This window comes from Octodon degus, unplaced genomic scaffold, assembly GCF_000260255.1.
Source record: "Octodon degus isolate 3935 unplaced genomic scaffold, OctDeg1.0 scaffold00015, whole genome shotgun sequence".
Classification (NCBI taxonomy): Eukaryota; Metazoa; Chordata; class Mammalia; order Rodentia; family Octodontidae; genus Octodon; species Octodon degus.
The window spans coordinates 26063748-26075122 of NW_004524591.1; the positions used below are offsets into that span (position 1 = coordinate 26063748).

At 35.9% G+C, this 11375-nt stretch overlaps 1 protein-coding gene across 3 annotated transcripts in view; it reads right to left on the bottom strand.

Annotated features, from left to right (window-relative positions):
• Mkln1 (muskelin 1) overlaps positions 1-11375 on the bottom strand; it is a 377765-nt gene that overhangs the window by 80170 nt on the left and 286220 nt on the right. For all 3 annotated transcript variants that reach the window (XM_023709866.1, XM_023709865.1, XM_004626545.2), the window contains one exon: positions 279-391. In XM_023709866.1, the coding sequence (XP_023565634.1) occupies positions 279-391 (113 nt within the window). The remainder of the gene's footprint in view (positions 1-278; positions 392-11375) is intronic.

Genomic DNA, 11375 nt, shown 5'->3' on the forward strand with positions numbered 1-11375 from the left:
GGTGCTGGGGGATTGAACCGCGGTCCCTGTGCTTTGCTAAGCTTGTTCTAAGTAGGTGCTTTAGACCACTGAGCCATCTCACCAGCCCCAAAATAGACTTGTTTGTACATCAAGTAGTTCACAAATCAGGCATAGAAGCTGACATCAAGGAGTACTTAAACTAACCTTGTACACGCAATTTTTTTATCACAGTTGAAAAAAGAAAGTAATCGTGCATAAAAAATATAACACCTATGTCTCCAATATAATGTAAGTATATGAAAAGTCTAGGAACTTGCCTCTTTTTCAGTGTCTCTAGAGATACATGTCCATTGGTTCTCCTTCACACTGTATGCCCAGAAGTCAGCAAGATCTTGTGTTCCATCCCAGCCACCAAACAAATAAACAGTCTCTGTGAAAATCAGAAAAATAAGTGTGTAAAGGAAAAAAAAAAAAAAAAACAAACACCATACCAAACCAAACCCTGACAGTCTTACCCAGTTGTTTCAGAGATTATTTTAAAAGGTACACCATAAGAAATTTTAAAATGCCCTTCCACCAGAGCAACCATCGAAGAAGAGTAGCCATGGCCCTCTGCTACCCCACAGCCATGGGCCCCAACAGGGGCCACAAGGTGACTAAGAATGTGAGCAAACCCAGGCACAGCTGCCATCGCGGACATCTCACCAAACACACCAAGTTCATGTGGGACATGATCCGGGAGGTGTGTGGCTTTGCCCCCTACAAGAGGCGTGCCATGGAGCTGCTCAAGGTCTCCAAGGACAAGCGTGCCCTCAAGTTCATCAAGAAAAGGGTGGGGACATACATCTGTGCCAAGAGGTAGTGTGAGGAGCTGAGCAACGTGCTGGCCGCCATGAGGAAGGCAGCTGCCAAGAGAAATTTTAAAATGGGATTTTTACATTTTAACTTTCAAAATGTATGTCAGCCTACTATTCCCTAAACATGAATAGATGGAAAGGGTGCTACAGATCATTATTTTGAGAGATTTACTTAAAAACACAATCACTAAGTCATGTTCCCCAAAATTCTGATTCCACTGCTGCTCTGTGGGTAAAGAGATAACTGAATTCTGAAAGTATGAATCTGATGTACAATTTACAAGTTTCCCCATGGGTCAGGCCATAAAAAGTGTACATTTAACAGCTTCTTAAAAAACACAGTCACTTTTCATCTACTAGAGGTCTATGGAATTTGTTAGACTATAATTAGAAACCCTAGAGGAATATAAAGTATTAAAATGTAAGGACACCAGGCTACTTCTAAGAGTCATATTAAAAGTGGCTTCTCTAATGCTATAACAAAAACAATGGTTAAAACTTGTTGCAGGTTGTTAAGTTATATCTCTTAATAATTAACTCATATTTTTGGTATTCCCAGGAAAATTTTTTTTTTCAAATATATTGTGGTAATTTTAACTCTTCAGAAAATAACCATTAGGTCATTGTAGGTATTATATCTTGAGAATTTGGTTTCTTTTATTCTAATATGCCTACTACATGTATAAACTTTATCACTGGGTCAAAATGATTTCTTGCTTAGTAAATAGTAAGTTTTTATATGTAAAACTATATCATAAGTCCTTTCTTATATAGTAATTGTTCTTTGCCTTTCTGTAAATATTCCATATTTTATAAGCATCTTATGTTTGCTGGTTACATAAGCCCACCAACTTTTTTTTTTCAAGTTAAGTAAAACACTCCAGGAAAATAGGAAAGTCACTGAGCATCCAACTGACATACCCTAAGGCTGTGCTGTGTCCTGCCATGGGCAGTTATAATTCACAATGCATGTGGAAATACTGTAACACTGAAAAAATTTTTGGCCATTCATAGAATTGGGCAGTTTTCTAAGAAATGTTGTCATATTTTCATAATTTCAAACTGTTCAGTAAATTTCCTCAGTGAAATGCCCAATCTATTCCCAATTAACTTGGAGAAATCCAAGCAATGCTGTCTGCTCTCTGGATAAGAACAGCACTATTGAAGCAAGATGGAGTTCTAGCACTAACTGTGTGATCAAGTACAGAATACTTAACCTCCTAGGGTCTTATATTTTCATTTACAAAACTCTGGGTGTTAAGTTCTTTAGCTCTGAGTTACATGGGAACATTCTGAAGCCTGTCAAGGATGAACAAAATAAATTGTAGTTTCTAAGTACTACAGATATAATAAAAATGGCATTATTTTATCTGATTCTGGGTATATGTCAGTCCCTAAAGCACTTTTTGCACTGTATAAATGTAAAATAATGGCAATTATTTTAAACCACTAAAAAGCTGTCAAATTTCAAAACTATAACAGTCCATTAATATTAAATTAGTAACATTCTGTTTCACAAATGACACACAGTGATGCCCAGATACTCATAATTTTATGAGGAAAAAATTCAGAAGTTTCATCTGATTTAAAAATTATTTGCCAAGGCCTCACTATGAAGGCAATTAACCCTATTAAATTCTGAAGCTTGGAGAAGGAGGGAGTATATAACTAAAACAGCTATAGCATTTGACCTTTTGTTTTATAGCATTTCTGGGCACCTTCCAAATAAGGTTACTCTGGTTCATTAACTTTAATAACCTTTTCTCTTGGACTCTGGGTTCCCAATGTTCTTTCTGAAAAGCAGGTCTCTTTGTATGCATAAATTCTCACAGCAAAGAAAACCCACATTTCTACAACAGCCTCATTGATAGCTGAGCAAAATAAAATCTGGCAGAGTAAGCATCCTAATGGAATTAAGCCAAGATGTCATTCTTGTCCATGAATGCTTTGTGGTCCAAGTTGAAGCTTAATAGTGAAATTAAGTGAATTGAATGAAAGCTGGACCTTCTGACATACCTGAATGAAAAGGTGTAACAAAAATTTAGTGAAATCATCAGAACATTTCATCAAAAAGTAAATTATCTAGAAACAAAGACCAGCAAAAGTACTATTTAATGCATAAAAGATATACAGATATCACGGACCTTTAAAACTTAGGGTAAAAACTGGGGAGAACTACAGAGAAAAGGAAGGAGAAAAAAGCAAAGGAAAAGCGTTAAGCTTTGGAGGAGGAGAACAGACTGGCTTACTAAAAAATTCGTCCTTCTGCACACAGGAAATAACAGTTCATGTACATCCTGGGGCATACAGTCACAGAGGAGCAACTCCTTCCCTGTAGTTTTTCTTAATGGAGCACAGGCTACACTGGCTGTCCACTTGCCCTGGCACTTAGAGCAGTATCTGTTAATAAGTATTGATCTGAGCTGGCAAAGCATTTCAAATAATTTTTAAGAAGAAAAAGATAATGATAACGAAGTCCCTGTCCTGCATTTACAATCTCGTAAAGAACAAAGAACAGGTACATATATTACTGTAACACATGATAAACTAAGTGCCATAGGAAATCTAAAAAGTATTGTAGGAGTTCAAAAGTGTAAGACAGTATGTCTGGTTGAGGGGACTCAGGAAGCTTTATGATGTTGGTGGTACTTGTCCTATCAATTAGAAGCTGGCTTTGTGTTCTGGTAGGCATAAGGGGGAACAAAGAAGAAGTCTCTTCAAGCAGAATGAAAAGAAAAACAAGAATAGAGATATAAAAAAATATTCAGAAGGTTTTAAGAAATTAACACCAAGCAACTCTCAGCTACAATCCTGGCTCTATTACTACAGCTGTCTGACCATCAGCAGGTTTCTTAACCACTGGTTTCCTAATCTCTAAAATGTGATGTGCTATCTGACGAGCTACTGTGAAAATTAAATTAAGTATTACACGTATTTAATACTTAAATTTTAGGGCCAGTCAAATAGTTCTGCGCATTAAAGTGCCTGCTTAGGCAGACGCAGCGGCTGGATTCAATCGTTGGCATGCTGTGCCAGTCCTGCTCCCAGGGTGTGCTGAGACAGTGATTGAGACTGGGCATGGTGACACATACCTGTAATCCCAGCACTTGGGGAGGCTGAACACAGGCAAATCACTACAAGGCCGATCTATGCAGTGAGACCCTGTATATCCTGTACTAAATACATAATAAGAAAAAAATACTTAACTTTTAAATGGTCAAACTGTATGTGGTGAATATTGTCCAGGAAAAGTTAAAAGGTTAAATATCATTAAAAAAGGTTAAATTACCAAAAATTTGAACCTGACCACAGTAAGCAAGCTATAGAAGAAGCAGAAGGAGGGAGACGTGTGACAGGAAAGAGCTGAACTTGCAGAATACAAAGTAGACTGAAACGGAAGAGCCAGGGACTGAGGGATTGGAGGGTATGTTGCTAGTAATAGCCTGTGTTCAAAGAAATGTCAAAGCCATTTTCACTCTAACACACTAAATGAATCAATTAATCATAACTCAGGCCATAAATACTAAAATTCAACCATTCTGTTCGGTATAGAATATGTACCAAATGCTACCAGTACCAAATAAACATTACTTTTAGTTACTACCAGTACTACCAATTTATACATACTAAAAATAAGGTAGGTATGTTTAGAACTGTGAAGACATCCATGCCTACTACTTTGCACAATAAAACAGGTTTTTTAAGTGTTTAATCACAGTATCTGTAGTTTTACTCCCTGGGGTAAATCAGATTGTGCTAACTACACAACCTTCCACAAGATGGCACAATAATTTTGTAATTAAACCAGTCTTTTCATTTTGAAACCGTATAGAATACATAAACAAGGCACTAACATAGCTTTGCTCTAAATCTTAGCTAAATCATGTGTTAAAAAATTGTACAAGAGTTAACAGATTGGTGATAGAAATTAGCTTAATTCTTAAGGAGGCCAAGAGAAGAGAAAAAAAAAAAAAAAAAAAACAGAAAAAGTTCTAAGACAACGAGTCTCCCAAATAAAAGAAATCATGTAAAGACATTTTTAGATTAAGAGTTCAAATTGTCCCTCTATAGGTTCAAGTCAGTAAGCCCTTAAGAACAGTTTTATATGCATCTTACCACCTCCCTGTTCTGTAAACAGTACTAAAGAATGAACTCTGGGCCTTTATACTTAGCTACATCTTGGCTCTCCCGCCCCCTCCTGGATTTGGCGTTAGTCAGTTCTGATCCTCGCTGGGATCAAATTTGTGATTTTTCTGCCTCAGTCTCCCGGAGTTCTTGAACTATCAAGACTTAGTAGACTATCAATTAGATTTATCTGGTTTTCTTTTCCTTTTTGAAACAATTTTTAACTGGTTATACACATCAATGGGTTATATTTTGGTAGATTTGTAAGCTCATGTACATAAATGCTTTAATCATCCCCTCCTCCTAATCACTCTGCCCTATTTTCACAGTTTGCAGGTCTGGGAGTGGGATTCAATGTGTAATATATTTTACTCATATTTATTCTCTCATGCCTCCTTTCTTGAATATCTACGGCCTGCTCTTCAGTCATTTACATATGGTTACTCTGCTCACTAAAACATTCTCTGAACTCTAGGGAAAGTCATCCTTCATACTTATAATTATGACTATGAGGCTATACATCAACTTGTACTCTTAAGTTTGAATTCTTTTCTGATAATTGGGGCTTTGCCTCAACTTTACTACCTATTCTGACTAAGGTCAGAGTCTCAAAATTTATGAAAGTTATATAAGAACAGCCTCATACAATTGACATTTATATTTCTAAGTGAATAGACTTCCATGCTAAAATAGTTAACTGACATTTCTTTTTCTTCTCTCTCTCTCTGTTCAACTTATCTTATCCAGAGGTGAAACTCAACCCAACTAAAAAAGTTAGTATCAGGTACAGAAATTACAGTCAATAAAATTGATACACAAATACAGTAGGACAAAACCCTACATTCCTTCTCTATCATGGTATGAAATATGTGATTCCCTGAAGATGGAAGTATTAAAAAGTTAAACAGTATAATTTATGCTGTCATACACTTTAGTGGTCACTCTATCCTTTGAGCTGACAACAATATAGGGGAAATTAAAATACACAACTGAAAAAAGAAAATAAAATTCTAGTACAATTAAATTTCAAATATTTAAAAAAGCAAGGTACATGAAAATAAAACAACTGCTTTGAAATACAAGCTACATTAATAAACTTTAGTTTTACTCTAGTGATAGTGCTCTTTTATTTTCTGGATTTCTCACAATCTAAATCCAAGGATTCTCATTCCAGAAAAACGTACACACAAAATGTCACATGTAACTTCAAAAAATCAAGGCCCTTTGTTCTACAAATCTTTAAAATGCGTACTTAAAAATTATAACTGGGCTTCTTTAACCTGTATTGCTACCCTAGGGCGAATTTTGTTAAGATGGAACTTGCACATTCTTTGAACTCTACGGAAAGTCATCCTTCATACTAAAATCTACCTGACTCTTTAGCAGTGAAATTCTTAAGTGTATGTCAATATTTTTCTTTAAGCTCTTAGAAGTACATTTATGGCTTCCTTTTCTTTCTAAAACACCAATCAGGACAGTGTATATGAATCTAAACTACGAGACAAGCATACCTAAAGAATACTGATTTTTCTTTTTTTTTGAAACAGGGTCTCATTTGCAGTTCAGACTGGCCTTGAACTTACTATGTAGCCCAGGATGGCCTAAAACTCACAGTGATCCTCTGCCTCAGTCTCCTGAATGGTGGGATTATAGGCATATACCACCATGCCCACCAAGAGTATTTTTCCCTCTTAATACTGCCTTTCAAAATTGTCTTCAATTGTTTTCAAAATAATGTTTCCATTAATTAAAAACATATCCACTGTGAAGTTTTATCAAACTATATAAACATACATGAAGTTCTTTATACTTATACTCAGCAGAATAACTTTCACAACTTACCTTGTTATTCTCTGTTCAAACAATATAATACATTCACAATAAAACAAAAGTATCAGTGGATTCTATTTAAGATACACTGGATGCATACCTCCACCTTAACATATATTCAACACGTAACCATCCACTATACATGGTTGCTATTATCATTAAGGCTGAACAGGAAAATATACAGATTATGCCTTGTGCCAAAATTATTAAGATATGTTAACCAAATATTACTCTAAAGAATGCAGAGCTCTATATAGTATTGGATTTTCTAGCCAGATCTCAAAATAATAGTAATTGTAGCTTTAGGAAGCATAGTCTAAAGCAGTGGTCATGGATCTGCGGCATCTGTGCCACAGTAGGCACGCAGAGCCCTCTCTGTCACCTTGAGAACCATGTTGACTCAGCAGCTGAGCACTGAATAACAGCTGCTTTTCCAAAACTAAAACTTCAGTATTCACATTTAATTGCAGTGTTGGCACTCTGCAATAATTAAGTGGATTTTGGCTTATAGTCTGGGTCCTCACTGGTCTAAAAAGTACAAGAGAAGAAGCCAAGTTGTGAGGAAATATAAATGCATTACACTATGACCAACAAATTTATTCACCTCAGAAAAAATAGTATAATAATTACATCAAGACATGACCTATTTATTAAGATTTATAGCAGTATGTCAGTACAGTTTCCAAGTAAAATCTTTTTATTTGATGAGAAATGAAATTTAGATATTTTATTCATTTGAAAAAATATTTGAAGCATATCTATTTCATACCAAGCTCAATGGCCATAAAAATAAATTAGGCGTTGGGGCTGGGGCTGGGGAGATGGCTCAGTGGAATAAGCTTCCCTGGCAAGCGCAAGGGCCTGAGTTCAATTCCCAGTTCCGCCAAAAAAAAAAAAAAAAAAAAAAAAAAAAAATTAGGTGAGATTCTTGTCCAAGTCCACCAGGGCCAGAGAGTTCAACAAACAGGAGTGATATACATAATGCCTATGTAAGCAACTCTCTGAAATCACAGGAGGAGTAAGTGGTAATCACGGCACTATGCAAGGTTGAGGCAGAATGAATACAAGTATGAGACAAGACTAGGTGACTAAGTGACTTGGCTTACAGTTCCGGAGGATTAAATCTCAACAAATGATCACTGGAGGACACACTGCAACTAAGCAGTTTTATGGTTTGTGTCTAGATGTCCCGTGCAAATCTATTTGTGTCTAGATGTCCCGTGGGGTGGGCTTCTAGAGTTTGTGATTGATCCATTGTCCAATGCTGAGATTCTGGGTGTAAGTGCTACATTTACCCCCTGGTAAGCCTGCATAAGGTATAAGGGAAAAAAAGAGGCTTGCTCCTTCTGCTTTTTGCTCTTGTTGCTTTTGCTGTCCTCTGTCACCATGAACTGCTGCCCTCTACCATATGACACTCTGCCTTGGAGTCAGCAGAATATGGACTGACACCTCTACAAACTGTGAGCCAAATAAAACTTCCTTAATTTGGAGTTTCAGGTATTATGTCTCAACAACACAAGAAAAGTAACTCAGTCAAGCAGATACTTCCAAAACACACCCAAAATTTGATCAATTCTCAACATTACTACCGCCATTCTTAGGTAAGGCAATGCTATTATTGCTCAAGTATGGCTTCCTACAAGGGCTGTCTGCTTCTGCCTATGACTCAATTTGTTCTTTTAAAATGGAATATTACTCTGCCATAAAGAAAAATGAACCTGAAGCATTCTTAGGTAAATGGATACAACTTTAAAACACAGTATTAATGAAATAAATTAGACACACAAGCTTAAATATTGTATGGTTTCTCTTATATGATATATATATGTATATATACACACACACAAAAGACAAAACAACATAAACAGGAAGTCAGGGAGAAGTTCAAATAACATTTCAAAATTATTTTACTATACATGCTAATTTGTTTCATTTATACTAGTTTTTCTTAGTTCATTGAAAAGAAAGTGTTGAATTCTCATTTGTATGTTTTTTCTTTTTTTTGGCAGAACCAGGGATTGAACTCAGATCCCTGAGTTTGCCAGTCAAGCACTTATCCTACGGAGCCATCTTCCCAGCCCATTCTTTATAAGACAGTTTTGGGCTATTTTTCTGAAACAGGGTCTTATAATTCAGGTCGACCTACAGATATCCTTTTGCCTCAGCTTACCTAATAATGGAATTACAGGTTTGCACCACCATACCAGCCTGTAAGAGTCTTTCTATGTCTTGTGCTCTGAGTAACTACTTTTAAGATTACAAAACATGGCACATTAACTATAGTTATTCTTGTAGTATTTCATTAAGGAATTTTGTTTCATTTTTTCATATAATTTTTTAAAAATGCAACTCAGTTTATATCAACTCTCGTAACCCAACAACAGCTTCTTATCTCATTCTAACTACAAATTAAACTCCTAAAATAAACAAAAAAGATTGAACAATACCAATATGAAGTAACATATTTATTTAAAGCTGAATTTGAATACCTAGTTCAGCAGTATTGTAGAATATCAAACATTATTTCTAACTATTTAACACAAGGCCATAATCCATGTTTCACTCCCTCAAGGCTTGATTACTGGTGGTACAAGCCACCCAATGGACAGTCATGTGTGTATCACTGACTGTTATATAGGTCATGAATCTCCCTAGAAAATATGAAAAACAAATTTGGCACTATTTTAATATTATTGTAGACCTTCTTAATGTCCATTTACGAAGTTCTTAATGTCCATTTACGAAGTTTCACATAAGAACACATGGAAATATTTAAAAACAAAGAGAATGATGGCAGAAAGGAAATTGGACAGTAATAGGTAGTTGGAGCAAAAGAATGGAAATGACAAGGTGTGAAATTATTGGGTTTTTCAATTGCATTGTTTGGATTCTTCTGTTTTCTCTAGATCAGAGCAGATTCTTGGATCACTGACACTCATAAGATATCTGTTTAACCTGAATCATAACTTCAGAATTATGGGGGAGGGGGTTGTTTTTCTTTTTGAGTCAAGGTCTCACTATATAATTCAGGGTAGAACTGAACTCACTGTGTAGCCCAGGCTGCCCTTGAACTCAGTGATCCTCTTGCCTCAGCCTCTTGAGAGCTGGGATTATAGGCATGCACCAGCACACCCTGTAAGAGTTTTTTGAAAGTTCGAAGATTTCTCTATGACTTATTCAAGTTCCAGGGCACCTTTTATTATATTTCTTTGTACTTCTACACAAACACTTGAGTCCTTAGAAGCAATTTTACTTCTGCCCTCTTCAATCTTGACCCAAAACCTAGCTGCCTAACCAGTTTGTACTAAAATCAGCTGATAAATCAATTCATCTCCCAAATCAAACCAGGCATGATGGTACAAGCCAATGCAGTATATACTTCCAGTTACTCAGTAAGCTAAGGTGTGAAGACAGCTTTGACTCAGGAGTTTGAGGCCAGGATAATATAGCAAGAACTTGTTTTAAAAAACACAAAGAGATGAAAATTCCCAAATCAACTTTAATAGAGAATACATCTCAGATTATGGTTAGGAAAAGAAAGTCATGTCACAAAGTGAGCATTTTGCCATCCTGCTGGCTCCACTAATACTACTCTACCCTTTCAGATGTTTTGCTTTCTTTCTCTGGTCCTAACAAGCCAGTTCTTTTCTAGCATACTGAAAAAACAGTGCCTTCTATCATCAGATCTTCTAATGTTTTATTCTGTAACTAAAAAGAACTTAACAAACACACTTTCTTTTCTAAATTGAACAGTAGAGTGTAAACATTTCTCTAATTTATATCTATATATCGATCACAGCAATCTTTTAACACTTCACTACTTTGATATCAAAGATGTATCATATCAAGTCCGCATCTTGTACAGCAATTAACCACTAGGAAGAATGTATGCAATGTGTTAATCATTGAAACTGTCCTACCAATTTGGTTTGAAACTGTCTCCTTGCTATTTGTTTCTCAAAAAAATTATGGAAAAAAATTTTTTAAAAAGATGTATCTTAACTTTTAAGTCCAATAATGCTCATAATATATTAATTTTTAAATTTTTATCATTATTTTTCAAGGGAAGGGTCTACACGGTGTTCAGGGTCTCACTGCAAGATCGGACTCCTACTGATACGCCTGTTTACAGCCTCCCAAGAGCTGGGATTACAGGCGCGCACCACCACACCCAGTCTCAATTGCGTTTCAGCACACCCTGGGGGTGGGGCCAGCACAGCAGGCTTGGGTATCAAACCCCTGGCCCCTGTGCCTGCCTGCAGGCGCTTTAATCTGCTGAGCTATTTGGCTGGCCCTTTTATTTTTTATTTAATTTCACTTTTTTAAAAATGCATTTTAATGAGAAAAAAGATAAAATAGCAATGAAATAGCTTCAAAACAGGTTAGCCGGATAGTTACAATAATTAATACAATTGCATATTGTTGACTTCATAGTAATTACTCAGAGGACAAGATACAGACATGATATCTTTGCCTAAACAACATTAGTACAAACTTTTCTTCTCAATGAACTTATAGAGAATAGCTATATATCTATCTTATCTTGTGTATGTGTACATATGTATGTATTTTTTTTATAACAACAAAATGCTCCTTTTTCTT